The sequence below is a fragment of the Tenrec ecaudatus genome, chromosome 1 (assembly GCF_050624435.1).
Source record: "Tenrec ecaudatus isolate mTenEca1 chromosome 1, mTenEca1.hap1, whole genome shotgun sequence".
NCBI classification, from domain to species: domain Eukaryota; kingdom Metazoa; phylum Chordata; class Mammalia; order Afrosoricida; family Tenrecidae; genus Tenrec; species Tenrec ecaudatus.
Window position 1 is genome coordinate 47323850 of NC_134530.1, and position 19560 is coordinate 47343409.

Genomic DNA, 19560 nt, shown 5'->3' on the forward strand with positions numbered 1-19560 from the left:
GAAAAAAGTCAAGCCTTCGGTTGCAATCCTGAAAGATTCGATGGGCAAAATATTGAACGATGCAGGAAGCACCAAGTGAAGATGGAAAGAAAACCCAGAGTCACTGTATCAAAAAGAGCTAGCTGAGAGTCCACCACTTCAGGAGGTAGCATATTAGAAAGAACCAATGGTGCTGACGGAAGTAGTTGAAGCTGACTTTAATGCATTAGCCAAAAACAAGGATCTCGGAGTTGATGGAATATCAATAGAAAATTCTCAACAAGCTGATGAAGCGCTGGAAGCACTCACTTGTCTCTGCCAGGAAATTTGAAACTTAACTACTTGACTGGCTGACTGGAAGGGATATGTGCCCACTCTAAAGAGAGGGGACTCAACAGAATACTTAGCTGTAAAATCACATCTTTGATATTGCACTCAAATAAATGTTTGCTGACGATCCTCCAACAATGGTTGCAGTAGTACATTGATAAGGAACTGCCAGAGACTCAGACTGGATTCAGAAGAGAATGTGGAACAAGAGATATCATTGCTGATGTCAGATGAATCTTGGCTCAAAGCAGAGACTGCCAGACAGACATGTGCTTTATTGACTATGCCAAGGCATTCAACTGTGTGCATTATAATGAACTGCGCATGACCTTGAGGAGAATGGGGATCCCAGAACACTTCATTGTACTCATGGGGAACCTGCACATGGAGCAAGAGGCCGTTGTGCACACAGGACAAGGACATACTGCATGGTCTAAAATCAGGAGAGGCGTATATATCAGGGTTGTATCCTCTCTCCATACTTGCTCAATCTATACGATGAGCGAATCAGCAGAGAGCTGGCTAATGTGAAGAATGTGGCCTCAGGATCGGAGGCAGGCTTATGAACAGCCTGCTTAATACCGATGCGCAACCTTGCTTGCTGATCGCGAGGAGGACTTGAAGGGCTGGCTGGTGAAGATCAAGGATGGCAGCAGCCTTCAGCCTGGATGACAACTCAGTGTGAAGAAGACCGAACTCCTACAACTGGATCGATAGGTACCATCATGCTAAATGGAGAAAGGCTGAAGAACTTTATCAAGGAGTTTGTCTGGCTCGGATCCACAATCAGTGCTCATGGAAGCAGCAGTCAGGAGAGCAAAAGGCGAGCTGCATTGGGTAAGCGTGCTGCACAGACGTTTTGAGAGTATTGGGAAGCAAGGGTGATACGCTGAGGACTGGCTGTGCCTGACCCAAACCATGGTATGTTTCATCACCTCCTGTGCGTGTGAAAGTGGGACGTTGAATAAGAAAGACTGCAGAAGAATCGATGTATTTGAACTGTGGAACTGGAGAAGAATGTTGAAAATACCACAGACTGCTAAAAGGACAGACTGATCTGTGCTGGAAGAAGTAAGGCTGGAGTGCTCCTTAGAGGCAAGGACGGCAAGACTCAGTCTCACACGTTGTGGACGTGTTGTCCGGAGAGAGCAGTCCCTGGAGAAGGCCATCCTGCTTGGAGAAGTGGAGAGGTAGTGAAAGAGAGGAAGGCCAAATGAGATGGATTGATACTGGGGCTGCAGCACTGGGCTCAGGCATGGGAGCGATTGTTTAGGACCAATGGCGAAGGACCGCGCATTGTGCACAGGCTCGCTATGGGTCAGAACCAACTCGATGGAAGCCTAACAACAAGAACCAGAGAGAAGCCTGGGAGCCATGTGTGCATCCCTTTCAGGAACCCTCCTCACTTAACCACCACGCCCTGCTCATTTTATTTCCTTAATGCTGAGACGTGGCATCTTTCACCCATGTCCCCTCATGCCCTGGATGGAGACTATTATCTTGTCTCACCCTACACTACTCCAACAGTTTCCGAAAGGGCATCTCCTCCATCCCTAGACCCTTCCTCCGCAGCCTCTCTTGCCCTCTGCCAAGCTCTCCGAGACGCCAATCTCACTATGCCTAAACCGTTCACGGCCCATGCTTGGTATCTACAGGCTTTCCAGTCTGGGCTTAGCCTCTGTCCTCATTCTCCTTAAACGTCTCCTTTAAGGTCTCTGAGTTCATCATGTCATCTCACATCTCTTTCCCGTTGCCCTTACTGAGCTCTCTGTTGGCTAGGCCCTCCACTCTTTACTTGGCTAACTCCAATTCACCCTTCACCACTCATCTTGAGCAAACATGCAGGCTTCCGGGAGATTCTCTGATTTTCCTCCTCTGAATTCCCAGTATTCCTTGAGCTCTCGTCGGTGGTAGCAGTCATCAAATAGTGTTGTTATTGCCTTTGCCCGTCTCTCTCTTTCACCAGGTCATGAATTTCTGAGGTCAACAACCATGACTTAATTAGCTTTTTATGTCTAGGCCCTGGTTCCAGACTTGGCACCACGCAGGTGTCAAGAAGCATTTTATAAATGAATGACTGAGTGAATGACAGCCAGGTGCAGAAACTGGTGCCAAGTCCCTGACGTCTGTACTGGCCTGGCCTGGGCCAACCGTGAGCCTGTGTGGGGAGGTGGAGGGACCATCTATGGGCTGTGGCTCTCTTGGGCAGCTGTCCAGCACTGGCTGACTCTATTGTGGGGCTTCCAGGCCCGTGGATCCAGAAGATGGAGAATCTCAGTGTCCTTTGCTGGCGAAGGCTGCTCCTCTCTAATCCGTCTTTTATTTTATTCCAAATGAAACCATGCCAAATTGCGTACAAGAAATACATGGCTTGGGGGAATGATTTAAAGCATAGAAACAGATTGAAATGGGAGGATTAATATCCCCCTGTGTAGGAAACTGAGAACCAGTAAGAGTCTGGGAGGCCAAGGCTCCTGTGGAGGGGGACCTTCTGGGTTGGAGATGAGTCCCACTCACATTCTCCTGAGTAAAACTATTCCTACGACGTTCCCTGAAATAATGGCAATTTTAAGGTGCTACTTGCAAACACGGGGTTGCCTGCTATAATCTTGAAGGCTATCTGTCTAAAGGCTGTCTGTCAGCCAGACCATCTAATCCTAAGTACCGCCCACGCCCTTCCGATAAGGATCCTTGATGGTTTCCCTGGAGAAGAAGAGCTCAGGGACACTCAAGGTCAAGCCAGCTCAGAGAAGAACAAGGTTGGGCCGCCATCTTAACCCCAGAACCCGCCCATCTTGTTATATACAAGCCTCGAGCACCCCCCTTTCCTATTGCGTGTCTACCCCGAGCTTGCCTCCATCCTGCTTGTTGTATGCCTCCCATCCGACCCCTTCCTGTTCTGCCCGCACTTACCAGGACCTGCGTGCCCGAGATGATAGAAGCTTGTTAAAGAACACACCACTGCCGCATCCCGGCTCCCGTTGCCGTGGAAGAGGGCGCAGTTACATGCCTCACCTCAAAGTTAGCAACTGCGTTGTTCCTTTAATTTGCCCTTCAATCACACAACCACCCCTTGGATCCATTGGGCTGTGGGGGCTGGACCCCTGCACCCCTGCAGTGCCATCCCCAGAGAGGCTCAGAAAGAGCAATCGAGACTTTGTAAGCGCACAAAGCATGTAGACAAGTGACATGTCTATACTGTCTGTTAGTACACGCAGTCCCTGGGGAGTCTAACTATGTGCAACCCATAGTTACAGACCCATCAACCCTGTGAAGCCCTTTATACAAACCATTGGAGGACTACCAAACCAGTGCTAATCTGTGATGCGTATCAAACATTATTATTATTGTAGCATTGCGTTCAAGGCATTTCAGTGTGTCTTTAATTCTTACGCATAGAAAAGTACATCATACACGATGCGCTGACTCACTGCCATTAGACACAAACCAAAGCCAAGTGTCCTGACTTATGTCAACCACATGCGACTTAAAAACAAGCGTAGGCCCGGGCCCTGTTTGTGTCTGGGGAGCCTGTGAAATCCTTGCAGACCTTGTGGGGAGTTGGGCGGTGGGTGGAGAACCGCAGAAGGTTAGAGCTTCATGCCGACTGGGGTCCTTCCTTCCCTCCTTTCCCGCCCCACCCCTCCGTTGAATTTACATGGACCCCAGCTGTGGGCACGTCTCGGCATGTGCATTGGTGGTCTCTCCCCGGCTTTCTGTACTGGAGTTCTGGGTTCCTGCCTCTGTCTTCGTTTCTTCTGGGCTAACTCAGGGCATGCTCAGGTGTGGTCTGCAGAACGGTGCACCTCCTGCCTGCTGGCGACAGACACCCCGAGGAACTTCCTAACCTGCCCCACAGAGCTGCCCTTGCAGACGTGACTGGCCCACAGGGGGCCCACTGGCTCCAGCGATGGCCGCTGAGGTGGTGGGAGCGGCCTCTGGCGATGCAGTTTACGTTGGTAATTTGTATCTACTCAGGATGCTTTGGTGGGCGGCCTTGTTGGAGGAAATGGATCAGTCTTTGTGAGTTGTCTTTGTCCTACCTGATGCAGATGGTTTTCACTTCCTGTTTTTCCGTGTGTGTGTGTGTGTGTGTGTGTGTGTGTGTGTGTGTGTGTGAGCTAAATCACCACCGCCACAAATGATTAAAACCAATGATTCTGTTAGGGTTCTTATTTATCCAAAGGGCTTGCAGCTTGCTTCTTATTAAGACAAACAATAAAATGTCTATGTGTGGGGACAGGTGCAAACTGTTAACAAACAGATGGGGCTACGAAAGGAAAGGGTAACGGTTCAAGTCAACCCACAGGTGCCTCTGAAGAAGGCTGGTGAGCGATCTACTTCAAAAATCAGCCATTGGAAGCCCCATGGAGCGCACTTCTACTCCGACACACATGGGGCGCCATGAGTCAGGCTCAAATGGATGGCAACTGGAAGAGGGGCTTCATAAAGTTCATGGGAAAATGACACTATTGTTTCATTCCATTTCCCATGAACTTTTTTGAAACGGCCTAGTAGTATAGTTTATATGCAAAAGAAAGACAGTGCTTTCTTCTCTGAAAGAGTTGCCGTCTTGGAGACCCAAAAAGGCGGTTCTACACTGTCCTAAAGGTCACTGTGAGTTGGCATCAACTCGATGGCAGTGAGTTTGGTTTGGTTTGGTAGCTATATGCATATACATATATGAACATCCACCCACACACGTACATATGATATTCTAACATAAACATCCTGCTTTTTCTTTCTTCACAACAATGGTTATATTTTCATGCCAATGCACGCATACAGATTTACCTCATTCTGTACATTGTCAACTATTGCTACTCCTTATTAACTCCCTCCTTGAGCTACCTTATTCTTTGCACTACATGTTAGAGTCTGATAATCAAGTGAATTTTTAGGGAGGAGCCAGACCAGCATGGGACACCCTGTCAGAGCCAGGAGGCCTGGGCCCCACTGGCTGCCAGCTGGCTGTGTGACTGGGGTAAATGACTTAGCCTCTCTGGGCCTCTGCTGCCATGAGTGAAGGCAGGGACCTCTGAGGGTCATTCCATTCTGATGTCTATGGTCCTGCTCTGCCCAGTGGCAGGGAATATTTTGGATCAGTGAGGGGACAAAGGAGCAGGGACTCACCCTTAGATGGGTGCCAGAGATGGGGTCTGGGGTGACTGGCTTCCATTGCTCAGAGCCTTCCTCCTGGTAACTGATGCAGAAGCCTGTGACTGGTCCAGCGCCCGTGTACAGCGGGGGCTCCCACTGCAACATTAGGGAGGAGGCCTGCACCTCGGATGCCCGCACATTGTAGGGGGGGCCTGTGGGAGATGGAGCAGAGAGGGAGTCAGGAAGGCTGGCAGCCAGCCAGCCAGCCAACTGGGCACTGAGCTGGATGGTCAGTCGATGAGACTGTCAATCTGTCAGTCACAGCCAGGCCTCAGAGCACCTGCTCTGGGCACAGTGGGGACCTGGCTGGTCTTGGCTTCGTGTCAAAGCTTGGCTCTGGGCCTAGGGTAGGGTTAATTCTCTAAATGCACTCAGTATCACCTTCTTCCAGAACTTCTCTGAGCCTTGCCAGCCCCATCCCAGGCAGCTAATTCTCCTGATGTCCTTGTCATTTCTGTATTCAATGTGTGGGGTAAGGGGCGATCTCTGGAGCCAGAAGGCCAGGGGTCAGGTCCCAGCTGCACTGGCACATGACTTATCCCTGTATGCTTGCCTCCTTTGCTGAAAACTGGGCAGAATAAGAGTTCATATAATGCTATTGTGAACTTGAATGAGCTCATTTAGGGGATGTCTGAAACACAGGGGTCTTTTGTGGTGGCAGTTGCATATTTGCCTGCTAACTGAGAGGTTAGTGGTTTGATCCCACTGGCTGCGCCAAGGGAGAAGGATGTGGCAGTCTGCTTCCATGATGATTGACAGGCTTGGCCACTCCTTGGGGCAGTGCTATTCCGTGTCAATGGGCTCTGTCTGTCTGGTCTGACACAGGGTGAATACCTACTAAGAGCACAGAGCAGTTGTTATCCCGATGGGAGCTGCGCAAGCTTCCACACTGTAACGAGCCGCCGTTGAGGAAAAGGTTTTGTCCAGAAAATGGGATGGAGCAGAGCAGCGTGACATGCTGGAGGCGGACACATGCAGGTGATGGGGTCTGTGGTGAGGGCTCACCTGGGTGGAGGTGAGGGTCTCATTGTGAGAAAGCGAATGGGGTTAGAGGGGCGGCATGTAGGGAGAGCAACCATCCCTGTTTGTCTAGAACTGGGGGGGATTTCTGCGAAGTGGGGCTTTCGGTAAAAAGCTGGGAAAGTCCTGGGGTCAACTGGGAGGTGTTCACCTTAGACTTTGGAGTTCAAGGTCTCTCCGTGGTCAGAACCACAGCTCAGATGGTGTGTCACGTGGGGGCTAGTTTGTGTGGAGGGTATAGAGTTAGTCTGGGGCCAAGGTCGAGGCCCTCTAAGGCAGGGTGACGACTCAGTCAGTGCCCGTTTATGGGGGCTGGGGCCTGGGACAGGGACCTGCAGAGCCAGCTTGAATGCATGCAGGGCTTTGCATTGTGAAGCCCTTGGCTCGACTTGCTGGGTGGGAGCAAGAGCAGGCGCTGGACGCCAGGGCTCTAGGCCTCTCACCTGGTTGGGGCATCGTCCACTCTTTGCACTCAAACAGGCTGCTGGGTGCTGACAGCTCGCCGACCCCTGCCCAGTTGGCTGCGCGGGCCCGGAACTCATAGAAGTGGCCCTCTTGGAGGTTGCTGATCTGGAAGGGCAGAAGCACACGCCTTGGAGGTGGCGGCTGGGCGGGGCAGGGGAGGAGGTGTGGCCCAGAGTGCAGGGCAGGAAGGCGGGGTCGGTGTGCCCGGGCTTGAAAATGAGCCCCCTCCAGCCTCAGGGCCTCCCAGGGTCTCCCCCTGCACCAGCCCTGAAGGTGCTGGCCCACTCCACCTTACCTTGCAGACCCGGGCTGGCACGGGCTGCTGGTTGACGGGATGCCAATCCAGCTCGTCTGAGTCGTGCTGGTCCAGGTAGTAGCCCAGGATCTTGCCGCCTCCGCCACGCTTGGGGGCTTTCCACCCAATGACCATGTCGTTCCTCCCGCAGTTCAGCAGGGTGAAATCGTAGGGGGCAGAGGGGGGCGCTATGGGGAGGTCAGGAAGTGAGGGTGGCTGTTCCCTCCAGGAGGCTGCAGATTGCTTGGGGTGGGGGTGGGGGGGCTCCTTGCTCAGCCAGTAGGGTCTGCGTTAACCCTGACTGCCCCCTGGGGGACACCCGGGCTCTTCACCCCAGAGCTGGCCACGCATCGTCCATAGCCTCAGGCCACTGCTGCCCTCCCCAGTGGAAAGGGAAGTCCGCCCTCATGCTCCTCAGTGGGTGTTGGCCCCTTGGGCCTCTGGGAATAGCTCCCAGGCTGTGACCTCTGCCACAGGGAAGCCCCAGAGGCTTGTCCTTGAACTTACCCAGAGCCTGCTTGACCCTGGTGGGCTTGGTGGCTGCTGACTTCTCACCTACCCCCGCCTCGCTGACTGAACTGACACAAAACTCGTAGTCCTTCCCCGTCACCAGGCCGGGAACCGTGAACCTGGGAGGGATGGAGGCAGTCCTTAAGGGTCACTCCACACCCATAGGGACATTCCGACCCTGTGGGACACGCGGCCACCAGCGTGCCTGGAGACAGTGAGGGCTCTGGGCTGGTTTTTGGTCTAAAAGGATTGAAGACCTTTAATAAAGGCGCCTGCAGTGCCAGCCTGGAGGAGCCCCTCCTGAAGTTCTCAAGGAGGAATCGAAGTGTGCTCGGTCACTGACTGGAAGGTGGGTGGCTTGCATAGAGCCTGCAGCGCCACGGAAGGACTAGCAGCAAAGAACACACCATATGGAGCCGCTCGGCCCTGCCACACTCAGGGCTGCCCAGTGGGGACTGACCGGATGCCAATTGTGTGTGTGTGTGTGTGTGTGTGTGTGTGTGTGTGTGCGCGTGTGTTCTTCTGGCGCTCACCATGACAATGCAAACAGGCTGGGGAAGGTGGCCACTGACTGGCTTGGTGCCGGGCTTTGACCTCTGACCTTGAACAGAGAACCCTCACCAAACACCACACCTGCGGCTGCCCGGGGGTTCCTTTTGGAAGCAGATCACCAGGCCGTTCTTCTGAGGCACCTCTGGGTGGGTTCAACTTGTTGAGTGCTTAAGTGTGTGCACCATCCGGGGGCTCCACACGGCTGCCGTGCGGAGTGAATGACTTTACCTATGAAAAGAGCTGAGTGCATACGGAGAGAGCCGAGGAGGTCCTGGTTTAGGAAGGGGCGGGAGCTACTTACCGGTGGTCCTGGATGGGCTTGTTGTTGACCGTTTGCCACTCCGAAGACCCCACCTTCCTGGAGTAGATGTAGTAGCCCAGGAGCTCTGGGCCACCTTTCACGGGATCCCAGGTCAGGGAGACGGAGGTCTTCGTGTCTCGGAAAGCTTGAACTTGAGTGGGAGGGGGCAGAGTAGCTAAAACCCAGAGAGGCAGGCTGAGTGAGGATGCTGAGCTGAGCGTGACAGGCTCTGGGGGGTGGGGGGAGGAGCGGGGAGAGACAGGGGGGCCTCCAAAGCCGGGAGTTGGCTGCCAGGCATGTCCTGGGGCAGAGGTGCGCCCCGACTCTGGTGCCACCACTTCTCTCCGTCTTTATTTCTACACTGGAAAGCTCTGCTTCCTCACTGGGAGCCCCGTCCATTTATTCATCCTTACAAGTGGACCTCTCAGCAGAAGCCGCCAAGTCAGACAGCCTTCCGAAATACTTATCTTCAATCGCTAATAAAACAAAAAACCCAACTCGCTGTCATTGAGCTGACTCTGAGCAGAACTGCCCCTTTGTGTTTCTGAGGCTGTACATCTTGATGGGAGCAGACAGCCTCACAGTGTTTGGTGGGTTCAAACTGCTGACCTTGGGGTTAGCAGCCCAACAACATAACTCTTTTCTTCAAGCTCTAGAAAATGCTATTTCTGTTTGTCATGACTCCCCGAGACTAAGCTCCTTGATATGGGACTGCCATGATTTGTTAAATGGACGGCTGTGTAAAGGGTTGAATGAATGGACAGAGACTAGATGAAGGGAGGATAGAAGAAAGATGGGCAGATAGATGAACAGAAGGACAGAGGGATGGATAGACAGAGGGACACATAGATAGACAGATGGACAAATGGATGAATGGATGGATAGATGGACAGATGGATGTTTGGACAGAGGACCAAAGGGACAGATGGGTAGATGGATGGATAGGTAGACAGAGATATAGATGGCTTGATGAATGGTCAGATGGCTGAATGGATGGACTATGTATGGTTGGATGGACAGACAGATGGATAAGCAGAGAGACAGATTGGTTGGTCTGCTAACAAACCATCCACTAGTGGAGACAGTGACCTGGCCCCATTCCTGAGCACTGTGGTAAGGCACACCCCTCCAGGCCCCGCCCTTCCAGTTCCCCCAGCTCCTTCCCATTGGCCAAAGTGGAGATTCTCCTGTCTGCCCAATTGCAGGTGCTTCGAGGTCCCTCCCGCCTGTAGCCTGACTGATAGGTGATGGGGGAGCGAAAGGATAAGGCCAGCTACCATTCTGGGTGACTGGTGACACCAAGTGTCTTTTGAGGCCCCTGCCTGGGCCACCTCTCCCTCTGCAGCGCATGACTAGCCTGCTGACGCCTCTACCACAGACACTGGGTCATTTTGGTGTCAGCCCACAGCAGTGCAGGGGTTCAGTTCATGCCCTGGCCCTGCCCCCAGTGACCCTGAGAACCTGCCGGCCTTTCCTTTTACGTCTTAAGCTCCTTACACAGCCTTTGGGCTCCTCATCTCTCTCTGTCCACACACGAGTGACTCCTCTGCGCTTCTATTCCTCAGCTTGCTCCACTTCCCCCCCTCCTCTCATCTGTGGGGCCTTGCTTATTCCCATGCTTCCATCTCCCTGCAGGGGCCTCATCTCCAGCCCTGCTCGCTCTCCTGCGTCCCAGTGCTCCACCTTCTACTGCCCTGTGGACAGCTGCCCGGGCTTTTGTGTGGTCTCCCGAAATCAATGGTTGGGGAGGGGGAGTGGGATCCACCTCAGCATCCGGCCAGCATGAATCCAGTAAACATCCACTAGTGTTTACTCTGGGCCAGCCGGGGCCCAGGGTGGGTGCTGAGAAACAGGAATGTCCTGCCAGCTCCTTCACCCTCAAAGACTCACGGCAGTGTGGTGGTGGGTGCAGGCAGGATGGTGGGAGATGCCAGGTGCCCAAGAGAACCAGATTCTAGCCCAGACAAGCTAAGCAGTCTCTGATCCAGGAGGTGTGATTTTCAAGGTGGCTTTTACCACCCGAGGCAATGGTGGTGACAGAAGGCTACGTTTTAAAAGTAAAAGACAAGGCTCCACATAGATTGTACTTTCAACTGGATGCCCTCCTGGGCGTGGTTAAAAGTACAGAAAGTCAGGCACCCAAATGCTCACAGTGGCCATCCCTGGGCGGTGGGCTCGGAGGGGCCAGGGTTTTTTTCCCCGTCCTCCCTCCTTATTCTCCTTCCTTTTTGCTGCTAAAATAGTTCTTTTACAAATATCTTCCCATTTTATACAACACATTTATATAGAGAGTAAATAAATACATAAAGGTACTCTCAGAACTCCAGCTAAACCTTGCCCAGAGACGGACTTGGGGCCCAGCACTGTCTCCCCCTCAGTCCCAATCCACTCACCGGCCGGTCCCTGAACAAAGCCCAAGGGGTACCTGGACCATCACTGACCCATTCATTGGTGCCATGAGGACAAGCCCCCTCATCCCCCTCCCCCCCCCACAGTAACGAGGCCCAGCCACTCTCCTGGGCCTTTGGCATCTTCTCCACACGGGACCCCCACCACGCCAGACGTTACCTAGGCTGGGCAGCCCTGTAGCCGGGGCTCTTAGAAAGGCTATGTAGGGGTGACTGAAGAAACAGCCCCAGGATTCTAAGGCCTGAGGAGAGAGGGTGGGCCCTGGGAATGAGGGCCCAGGGTGGAGACTTGGGAAGGAGAAGAAGGAGGGGCATTCACCAGGGCCTGTCCCCAACGAGTGCATTGGGCAGATGAGACCCCCACCTGAGACGTTGACTAATAAGGCCCTTCTAGCCATCGTCCCCTATGGCGTGGACGCTAAAAGCTGCCTCTGTGCCTGTGGTTACCTAGCCATTTGACGGGCATTCTCAGTATGCTAACGAACAGGAGTCAGGAGGAATATCTGCTGAGCCTCCCCCTTACGAGAGGGTGTAAAATCGAGTCACCACATAAAGCACCCCTCCATCCAAGCCACTCCTCTGTGTACAAGAACCATCGTGTGGAAGCAGAGAGAAATCCAGGGACCAGCATGGAAGAAGAGCCCCCGGGGGAGCATGTTGGAGACCCCCAGCGTGAAGGGGCAGAGGCAAAGACCATGCCACAAGGGCACCAGAGGTGGCGGCAAGGAGGCCCCGAGACAGAGCGGAGGAGCAGGCTGAGACTGAGACTGGGGCAGAGACTCGGCCTGGCTTCTTGGCCCACGGCGGCAGAGGCCAAGGGTCCAGTATGGCTTAGAGGCTTCAGGACTCGAGCGGCGGACACTTGGCTGCTGGCCGAGAAGAGGTGCTGCTGGGGATCAATGAGTGTATCCTTACTGCTTAGTAACCTGGTAACTTCTCCAATTCAATCCCTTCCTGTGAGTTGTGTAGGCCAATGCAATGGATGACCAAACCAGCCGAGAAGCAGGGTGCCATGGGAGGGTGGGGTGGGATCAGAGGATGGAGGGGCAGGCATGCCCGACCTCCTCCTCCTCGTGGCAGTAGACTGAGGAGGAGTTGGAGTCGGAGTCTCCTCCTCCGTGTGGAACCCTCGGAGGGCAGATATGGCCCCCTTGCCATTTGCTCACCCCTCCCGTAGCCTGGGAATGACTTGCCCAAGCCAGGGCTCAGCCAGAACCAGGGAGGGGCCAGGGGGCCTGCTGGGAAGGCATGCTCCTTCAGAAGGCCTGGTGACAGGAGGCAGGATCTGGAGGGCTGGTAAGAGACCTTTAGAACTGAGGGGTCACCTCTCACAGTCGGCCCTTGCGCTGGACCCACCTAGCCTCCTAGCCTATGAACAGTTGATCCGGAAGAATCGTCTGACCTCCCACAAGCCCCCTGCCCACAGAACTGGAATCTCTGGTGTCCTCAACTTCATAAGCCCGACAACGCATTCTTTTTCTTCACCACAGATAGACGGGTCAGAGGCAAGGAAAGGGGCGTGGATTTGTGTGTGGGTATTGGCAGCCTGGCCTGGCCTGCCCATCCCCATCTCCCCACCCACACAGGTACCTGGTTGACGCCCCAAGGCGATGGGCTCGCTGGGCTCCGAGGGGTCGCTCATGCCGTATTGGTTCATGGCTCGCACCCTGAAGACATAGGACTTTCCTTTCTCCAGATCCAAGAGGGCGAACTGTGGGGACTTCACAGGGGTCTCCGAGCCGATGGCCTCCCAGGTGCCGCTCCCGATGACGGACTGTACCAAAGGGGAGAAGCTCGGTTGGCCACTCAGCTGCATGGACTGCACTTTGTGCTGGGCACTCTGCATACATGTTCTAGTAACTTCTATCTCCAGCTCGCTGGAGCGATAGATCTCCTTGCTCCTCTCTAACTCCACCTGGGTGTCCGATAGGCATCGTACGTTCAGCGGTCCAGCACTCACCTCTGGGATGTACCACCTACCTGGAGCTAATGACACCCATCTTTCTTGCTTGGCTCACGACACAGAGCCTTGCTTGACATCTCTCTTTCCCTCACACTCCGCCCGCGGTCCTGCGACAATCCAGTTGGCACTCCCTTCAAACTTAGTGCAGAACCCAGCCATGCCTTCTGCTCTCCCACACTGATTAGAGCCACCCCACCGGCCACCTCAATGTCTGTAATGGCCCCTTGACTGGTTTTTACCTTTACCACCTACAGTCTCTTCTGAAAATGGCAGTCACAGGGTCCTTTCCAAACACAAGCCAGGTCATGTGCGTCCTCTGCCTGGAGCCGCCCACGCTGCCCTCCTCTCTCAGGCCAACAAGCCTCTCGGTGACCTGACCCTGCTTCCTCTCTAACCGAGTTTCACCTCTTGCTTTGCCCACACCACGTCTCAGCGCTTCCGAGCTCTTCCCCGGCGCTGCCAGGGCCACACCACCTCTGCCTTTGAATGTGTGGGTCCCTCTGCCTGGAACGGCCTTCCCCCCCAAATCTCTTGACTGGTTCTTCATGGCTTTACTTCCTCAACTCTTTCCTTAAAACTCACTTTTTCAAGGAGACATTTCTGGGCCACCCCAGGTAAAATGTAAGCGGCTCCTGTGGGCGTCACCGAATCTGGTGTCAATTTAAGAGTGTAGGGGTGGAGTCTAGGCTGTCAATCTGGAGATAGCCAAGGATACTTCTATGTGGGCATGGCCTTCTCCTGAGAATTCTGGGAAATCTGGGACTTCCTCCTTGGAGGTGGAAGACACCTCTCTCTCTCTCTCTCTCTGCTACTCCCTGGGAGACATTGCAGAAGACAAGCCACATGGACGCAACCAGACCTTGGAAACTGGAGAAGCCGGAGAAGCCACAGAGAGACCCCCGCCAGCGCTGAGATGTTTCCAATGACACTGGATCCAAAGACTTTCTACCCACTGGCCTGTGATCTTCTGCATTAGGCGTCATTGCATGTGTTTCGTGAGTCTGAAGAGGACTTTATAGATTGGTATCGGACATATGGGCTAATATCAGACCTATGGACTTGATCTGGACTGGGCTGAGATGTAGTCTCAATGTTCAATTGCTCTTGTATATAAAGCTCTTTCTTATACACATATGTGTGTCCATGGGTTTGTTTCTCTAGTCCACCCAGACTAACACAGCTCCTCCCTGGCCCTACACGGCCCTGTCCATTCTCGGTGACCCTTCTCCAGAGCACCGGCCACTAGCGAATGGACTTCCCAATGGGCAGTTCTGAGAGGCCAAGATTTGCCTGTTTCACCGACTGATGAGGAAAGAGGCCGGAGGTCATGGCTCTGAAGTCTGGCAGAGCACAGGCACGGGTGCCCCCAAACTGCCCACTCTCCATAGTGCCAGGGGTGCAAATGGCAGCAGTCAATTCTGGTACTCTGGGGGAGAGTGGATGAAGGGCCAAGGGGAACAGAAGCCACCCGGGCTCCCAGAGACTATTTCTGCTGAGTCTGAGTGTGGGAGCTAGGACCTAGACACACGGGGGGGGGGGGGGGGGGAGAGATGCACTGGCCCTGCCCTCCCTGTCCACTCTCTCCCAAGCCCACCTGACTGTCAGCGGCCTTCAATGTACAAGTCAAGGAGCACCTGCTGTGTGCCAGGCCCCGTGCCAAGGGTTTGTGTGCTTCAATGAAATTACCCCTTACAGCCACTTTACAAGATGTGTCCTATGACTGCCTCAAAGAGAGCAGAGAAGCTGGCTAGCTTGCCCAAGATGCATGGCTAATAAGCCGCAGAGACAGGATTTGAACACGAACAGGCTGACTCTGAGGTTTACCCATTAGGCTCTCTGTTGCTGACTGCTACTGAGTCCAGTCCCTGTTCATACTTGGCTGGAGGTGACCCCAGCCCTGTGGCAGGGAGACACTTAGGTCCTTTCAGGTGGGCATTCTCTTTTATTCTCTGAAGCCCACCCCCGACCCGCAACCCCCCTGCAGGGGACCTGGCCTGGGTTCTCTCAGCATTTCCCAGCCCTCCCAAACCCAAGTGTCCCGGCATGCCTATTTCTCAGACAACCTTGCAGGGGGCCCTTGGTGTCTCCATACCTTTTCCAGGGCATATGCCAGCGGGGCTTTGCCTCGGGGGCTGGGCTCCTCCCAGCCCAGAACCACATAGTTCTCTCGGATCTCCATGGCGTGGACATTGGTTGGGGCCGAAGGGATGGTGACGAAGTCTGGAATCAGAGTTGTTGCGAGGCCAAGATGGGGGGTCTCCGAGCCTTCATCTCAGCCCCTCATTGCATGGAGGAGGAAACTGGGGCCTGATGAGGGCCAGGGATTAGCTTCAGGTCACCCAGCAAGGCAGGGCAGACCGGGGGCCAGAGTCTAGGTCACCCTGTCACCCTGCCCAGGACTTTCCCCAGCACGCTACCTCCTCCATGGGGGGCTCAGGGAGATGAGCCACAGCCGCCTTGGGAACCCTGGCCCTCTCCAGGTAGGCCCTGACCACCATGCACATGGACAGAGTCTGCCTCTTTGCTGGCTTGGGTTGGGGTTTCCAGACCATAGAGATGCTGGAATCTCAAGGGAGAAATGTTCAGAAGATTTCACACACCTTCAAAATCATCTCTGTTGACTGTGATCTTGTTTCCCAGATCGAAGGGGATCTCTAGAGTCAGAGAGAAACACATGGGGAAGGGTAGTCAGAGGGTGGGGGGTGGGCAGGAAAGGGGTGCTGGATCAAGAGCAGGAGTCAAGGCAGGACTCGCCCTACTGGGGTTCTGAACAGCCCACGGTTCCCGGTCCTGGCCCTGTGGCCCCTTGAAGTGTGGCCCTCGGTATGTCTACAGCCTGTGTGGCCTTGGCCTGTTCCTCGGGGGTCCAGTGGATGCTGCTGTGTACTCTTGGGACAAATGGGTACAGGGAGGGAGTGGGCTATCTGGAGGCCACTGGGGATCCTCGATGAGTCTCAGGGGAAACTCAAAGTCTGGGTGAGTTCTAAGGGCATTAGAAGGTTGCACCCCACTGTCAGGCTGGGGACCCCATGGGCAGGGATGTTTCTCCCTAGCAGAGGAAGTTCATCCCAAGCAGGTTTTATGCCCCCCTCAGATCTGTGTCTCCTCCACCAGCCTAGGACAGAATGCACATGCCTCCTTAGGCAGGATCCTCAGGACAGGGCTGTCTTCCCCATCACACTAGGCGTTTCTGCGTCTGGATGGGGGAGCCACATGCCTGAGGGAAACTCAGGAATATCTCTCAGGGCCTCCCTCTGCGCCCACCTGTCTTCCGCTGGGCTTCCGCAAGTTCTCCCATGACAACCAGCTCAGAAGCCTTGGAAGGGACGCTGCTTCCTGCTCGGTTGATGGCTCTCACCCGGAACTGATAGCTCTGGCCTTCCACAAGGCCCTGGATTGGGCACCGACAGGTCCCTCCGGGTGCCTTGTGGCAGGGCACCCAATCCCCAGACCCACCCTGGCACCTGTGGGCGAGAGGTCATGACTTAGGCCTTCCACTTTGTACCTTGGCAAGGTGTACTTTCCCCAACACCCCAGCTGCTACCTATCCCGCCTCACCACATCTCCCCCAAGCCCTGCCCACTCCCCATTACAATTCTTCTCTTCCATTGAAGAGCTTGGCTCCAACCTCAGGGCCCCAGGAGCCCCTTTTGTCTCTCATGACTGTGATCCTAATGGAAAGAGCTGCTTCTTCCTTTTCTGGATGGAGCCCTGGCGGTGCTATAGGTTAGCCATCAGGCTGCTAACCCACAATATTGGTCGTTCAAACCCACCAGCTGCTCCCAAGAAGAACAAAGAGGCTGTTGTTCTTATGCCCATAACGATTTCCAGTGTGGAAAATCCCATGTCGGGTGGCCGGGAGCTGCAACTGACTTGGGGCATGGGGTTGGTTGGGGTCTTCTTCTCTGGACCTTTGTCATGAGCGTGGAGCTGAGTGGTGCCCTTCCACTCAGGAGCAGGCTGTGACTGTGTGCTGTCAGCAAAGGGGGGGTCTCGGCACAGAGAAGGGACTTGCCCAAGGTCACATGGCAAGTGAGTGGCCGAGTCAGGGGTTCACCTCAGGCCCGGGCATGCCTAAGTGGGTGCACGTCCAGATGGATCCCCTCAGCAGTATGACAGCATACAGCCTGCTGGATGGTGCCATGAACATGCGTGGCTCAAGTTCTGGCTATGCTGCGAATGGGCCAGCACCCCTGGGCAGAGTCATCTCCCCATGAATCTCAGTTTCCTCCTCTGCAGAAGGAGGCCGAGGAGCCCCGGTGGTAGCGTGGCTTGCGTTGGGCTGCAAACCCCAAGGTCAGCAGTTCTAACCCACCTGCTGCTCCTTGGGAGAAAGACTAGACTTTCTCTTCCTGCAACCAGCTGGAATCTGGGAACTCACAGGAGCAGTCCTCTGTCCCACAGGGTCACCGTGAGCGGGCAGTGAGTGAGAATGGGGCGTGGAAGAGGCCTCCCTTTGATAGGGGTGTGGGGGGCACTAAGTGAGGTGCAGCGTGCCCAGAGTGTCAGGACAGCCAGGGCACCCCCACAAAGGAGACAGGGCTGTTCTCTCCCTCCCCCGGTCCTTCTTCCCTTCCCAGGGGCCTCCCCACTCTGGGGTCAGGCCTGTTACTGTCCTTGGGGAGGAAAAGAGCCCAGGGCTCGGGTTGCAAGCACTTACTCATGTTCCCCCTTGCCCAGGGTCAGCTCCTACTGCTGAGGCACCCAGAAGCCATGGGGGTGCCAGCAGCGGAATTCCAGGTGGCAGTGTGACAGGGCTGGGGGTGTGGATGCCCTTCTGTTGTCCCCACACTATACAACACAGGCTATCCCTGCCCTCTCTCAAGCAGCTGGGGGGAGGGGGGTCTCCCAGGCCAGGGGGGGGGCTTCCTGTTTCCTATGCCTGGGGACTCCACCCTTCAGGAGACCCACGCACCGCTCGATGGTGTAGCCAGTGATGGGGCTGCCCCGAGTGTCACTAGGCGGGGTCCAGGTCAGGATGAGGCAGTCTCGGTTCACATTCCAACACTGGACGTTGAGTGGGGAGCCCGGGGCCCCTGGCTTCTCAGCCACAGCATCTGAAAGCAGGGGGGGCGGGGAGCAGGGGAAGGGAGAGACTGTCACTCAATGTTCCCTCAGCAACAAGCCCCTCTCCCACAGCTCTCCCCTCTCTAGAGGAGGACCTGAGGGACAGCCCCCTGCCCCTAAATAGCAACGGGGTACCATTTATTAGGGGCCCCCAACTCCATGCAGCTACACAACCAGCATCACTAGTCTCTGGGCCCCAGAGCAGCACCTGTTTGTGTCAACGAGGAAATCAAGCCCTCAAAAGGTGACGTGACTTGCCCAAAGTCAGCCAGCAAGAGAAGTGACAAAGCTAGGGCTTGAACCCAGATCAGGTTCAAAGATCAAGAGGCAGACCTCCTCCAGGGACCAGAATCCTGCTCCATGCACAGGCTCAGCCTGCCTCCCAGACCCCACGCCCCAGGTTCTTGGCTCTGCATTTTGGGCGGTCAGAGGGAGCCATAGGGGTTCTCAGAGGATCGGAGCCGGCAGCCCATGTAGAGCAGAGAAGCAGAGTGGAGACCAGGTCACGCTGCTGCCAGTCTAGGGCAGAGCCCGGTCGCCCCTGCCCCTTCCCAGTCTCACCTCTGACGAACACGTAGGTGCTCTGCTCCCGGGCCCCAAATGGCGAGGGGACGTGGATCGTGTAGAACCCCTCATCCTCCTTGTAGGCGCAAGACACCTTCACCGACGCCTGGCGGTGTGCATTCAGGATCTGCCGGCGCCCCGAGGACCTCAGCAGGCTCCCTGCGGAGGGAAGGGGGATCCCCTCTCGTGGGTTCTGGAGGCCTGGCTAGGCAGGTGGTTGGGGTGGCAAGGCCATAGCTTGAGGACCCACTGCGCGTGGGGTTCGGGTTGGGGTGGTGACCTAAAGGGCTTTGATTACTGAGAGAGTGGAAATTAGTGAGGGGTGGGGGCTCAGTGAGCGATGGGGTCTCAATGAGGGGGTGGGGCTCATGGAGGGGTGGAGCTTGGCAAGGGGTCGGGGTGGGATTTAATGAAGGGTGTGAGGGCTGAGTGATGCGATGGGACTGAACAGAGAAAGATTCTCAGGGGCGCAGGGAGCAGTTGTGCCCTGAGGTCACCCTGCTGGCCCTCCTGTCAGCAGCCCCTATTCTGGAAGATCTACAGCTTTCGGGAAACATCAGTCTTGGCATTGCAGCTGTTCCTCGGGGCTCTGCTGGCTCCTGGCTCCTCCTTGCAGCAGGTGCAGCCCCCTCGGGCTCAGCACTGGGCTGTCCTCCCTGTCCTTTGGCTGCGGGCCTGGTCACGGACGTCTAGCCGCTTTCCTCTTTGCTTGCTGAGCCACCTCTTCCTGCGTCAGCTGATGGGCCTCCCCAGGCCTCGCTTGTATCCCCAGGGGTCTCCCAGGCCCGGAACTGATGCCCGTACCACCTCTAGCCAGGATCTGAAAGAACCCGGGGGGCCTGGCACAGCCTGCCCTGCGCACCCTGTTTTTTCCTCTGAGTTCTCGTTTCCCAGAACTCATGTGTAAGTCTGAGGGAGGATCCCACAGAGGATACAGGAGGAGGGC

At 55.2% G+C, this 19560-nt stretch overlaps 1 protein-coding gene across 1 annotated transcript in view; it reads right to left on the bottom strand.

Annotated features, from left to right (window-relative positions):
* MYOM3 (myomesin 3) overlaps window positions 1–19560 on the bottom strand; it is a 54587-nt gene that overhangs the window by 22868 nt on the left and 12159 nt on the right. The window contains exons 9-19 of the mRNA XM_075538486.1: window positions 18612–18773; window positions 17899–18040; window positions 16248–16447; window positions 15584–15637; window positions 15076–15203; window positions 12611–12794; window positions 8613–8787; window positions 7757–7878; window positions 7245–7437; window positions 6933–7054; window positions 5443–5621 (exon numbers count right to left, since the gene is read on the bottom strand). Of these exons, the coding sequence (XP_075394601.1) occupies window positions 5443–5621; window positions 6933–7054; window positions 7245–7437; window positions 7757–7878; window positions 8613–8787; window positions 12611–12794; window positions 15076–15203; window positions 15584–15637; window positions 16248–16447; window positions 17899–18040; window positions 18612–18773 (1661 nt within the window). The remainder of the gene's footprint in view (window positions 1–5442; window positions 5622–6932; window positions 7055–7244; window positions 7438–7756; window positions 7879–8612; window positions 8788–12610; window positions 12795–15075; window positions 15204–15583; window positions 15638–16247; window positions 16448–17898; window positions 18041–18611; window positions 18774–19560) is intronic.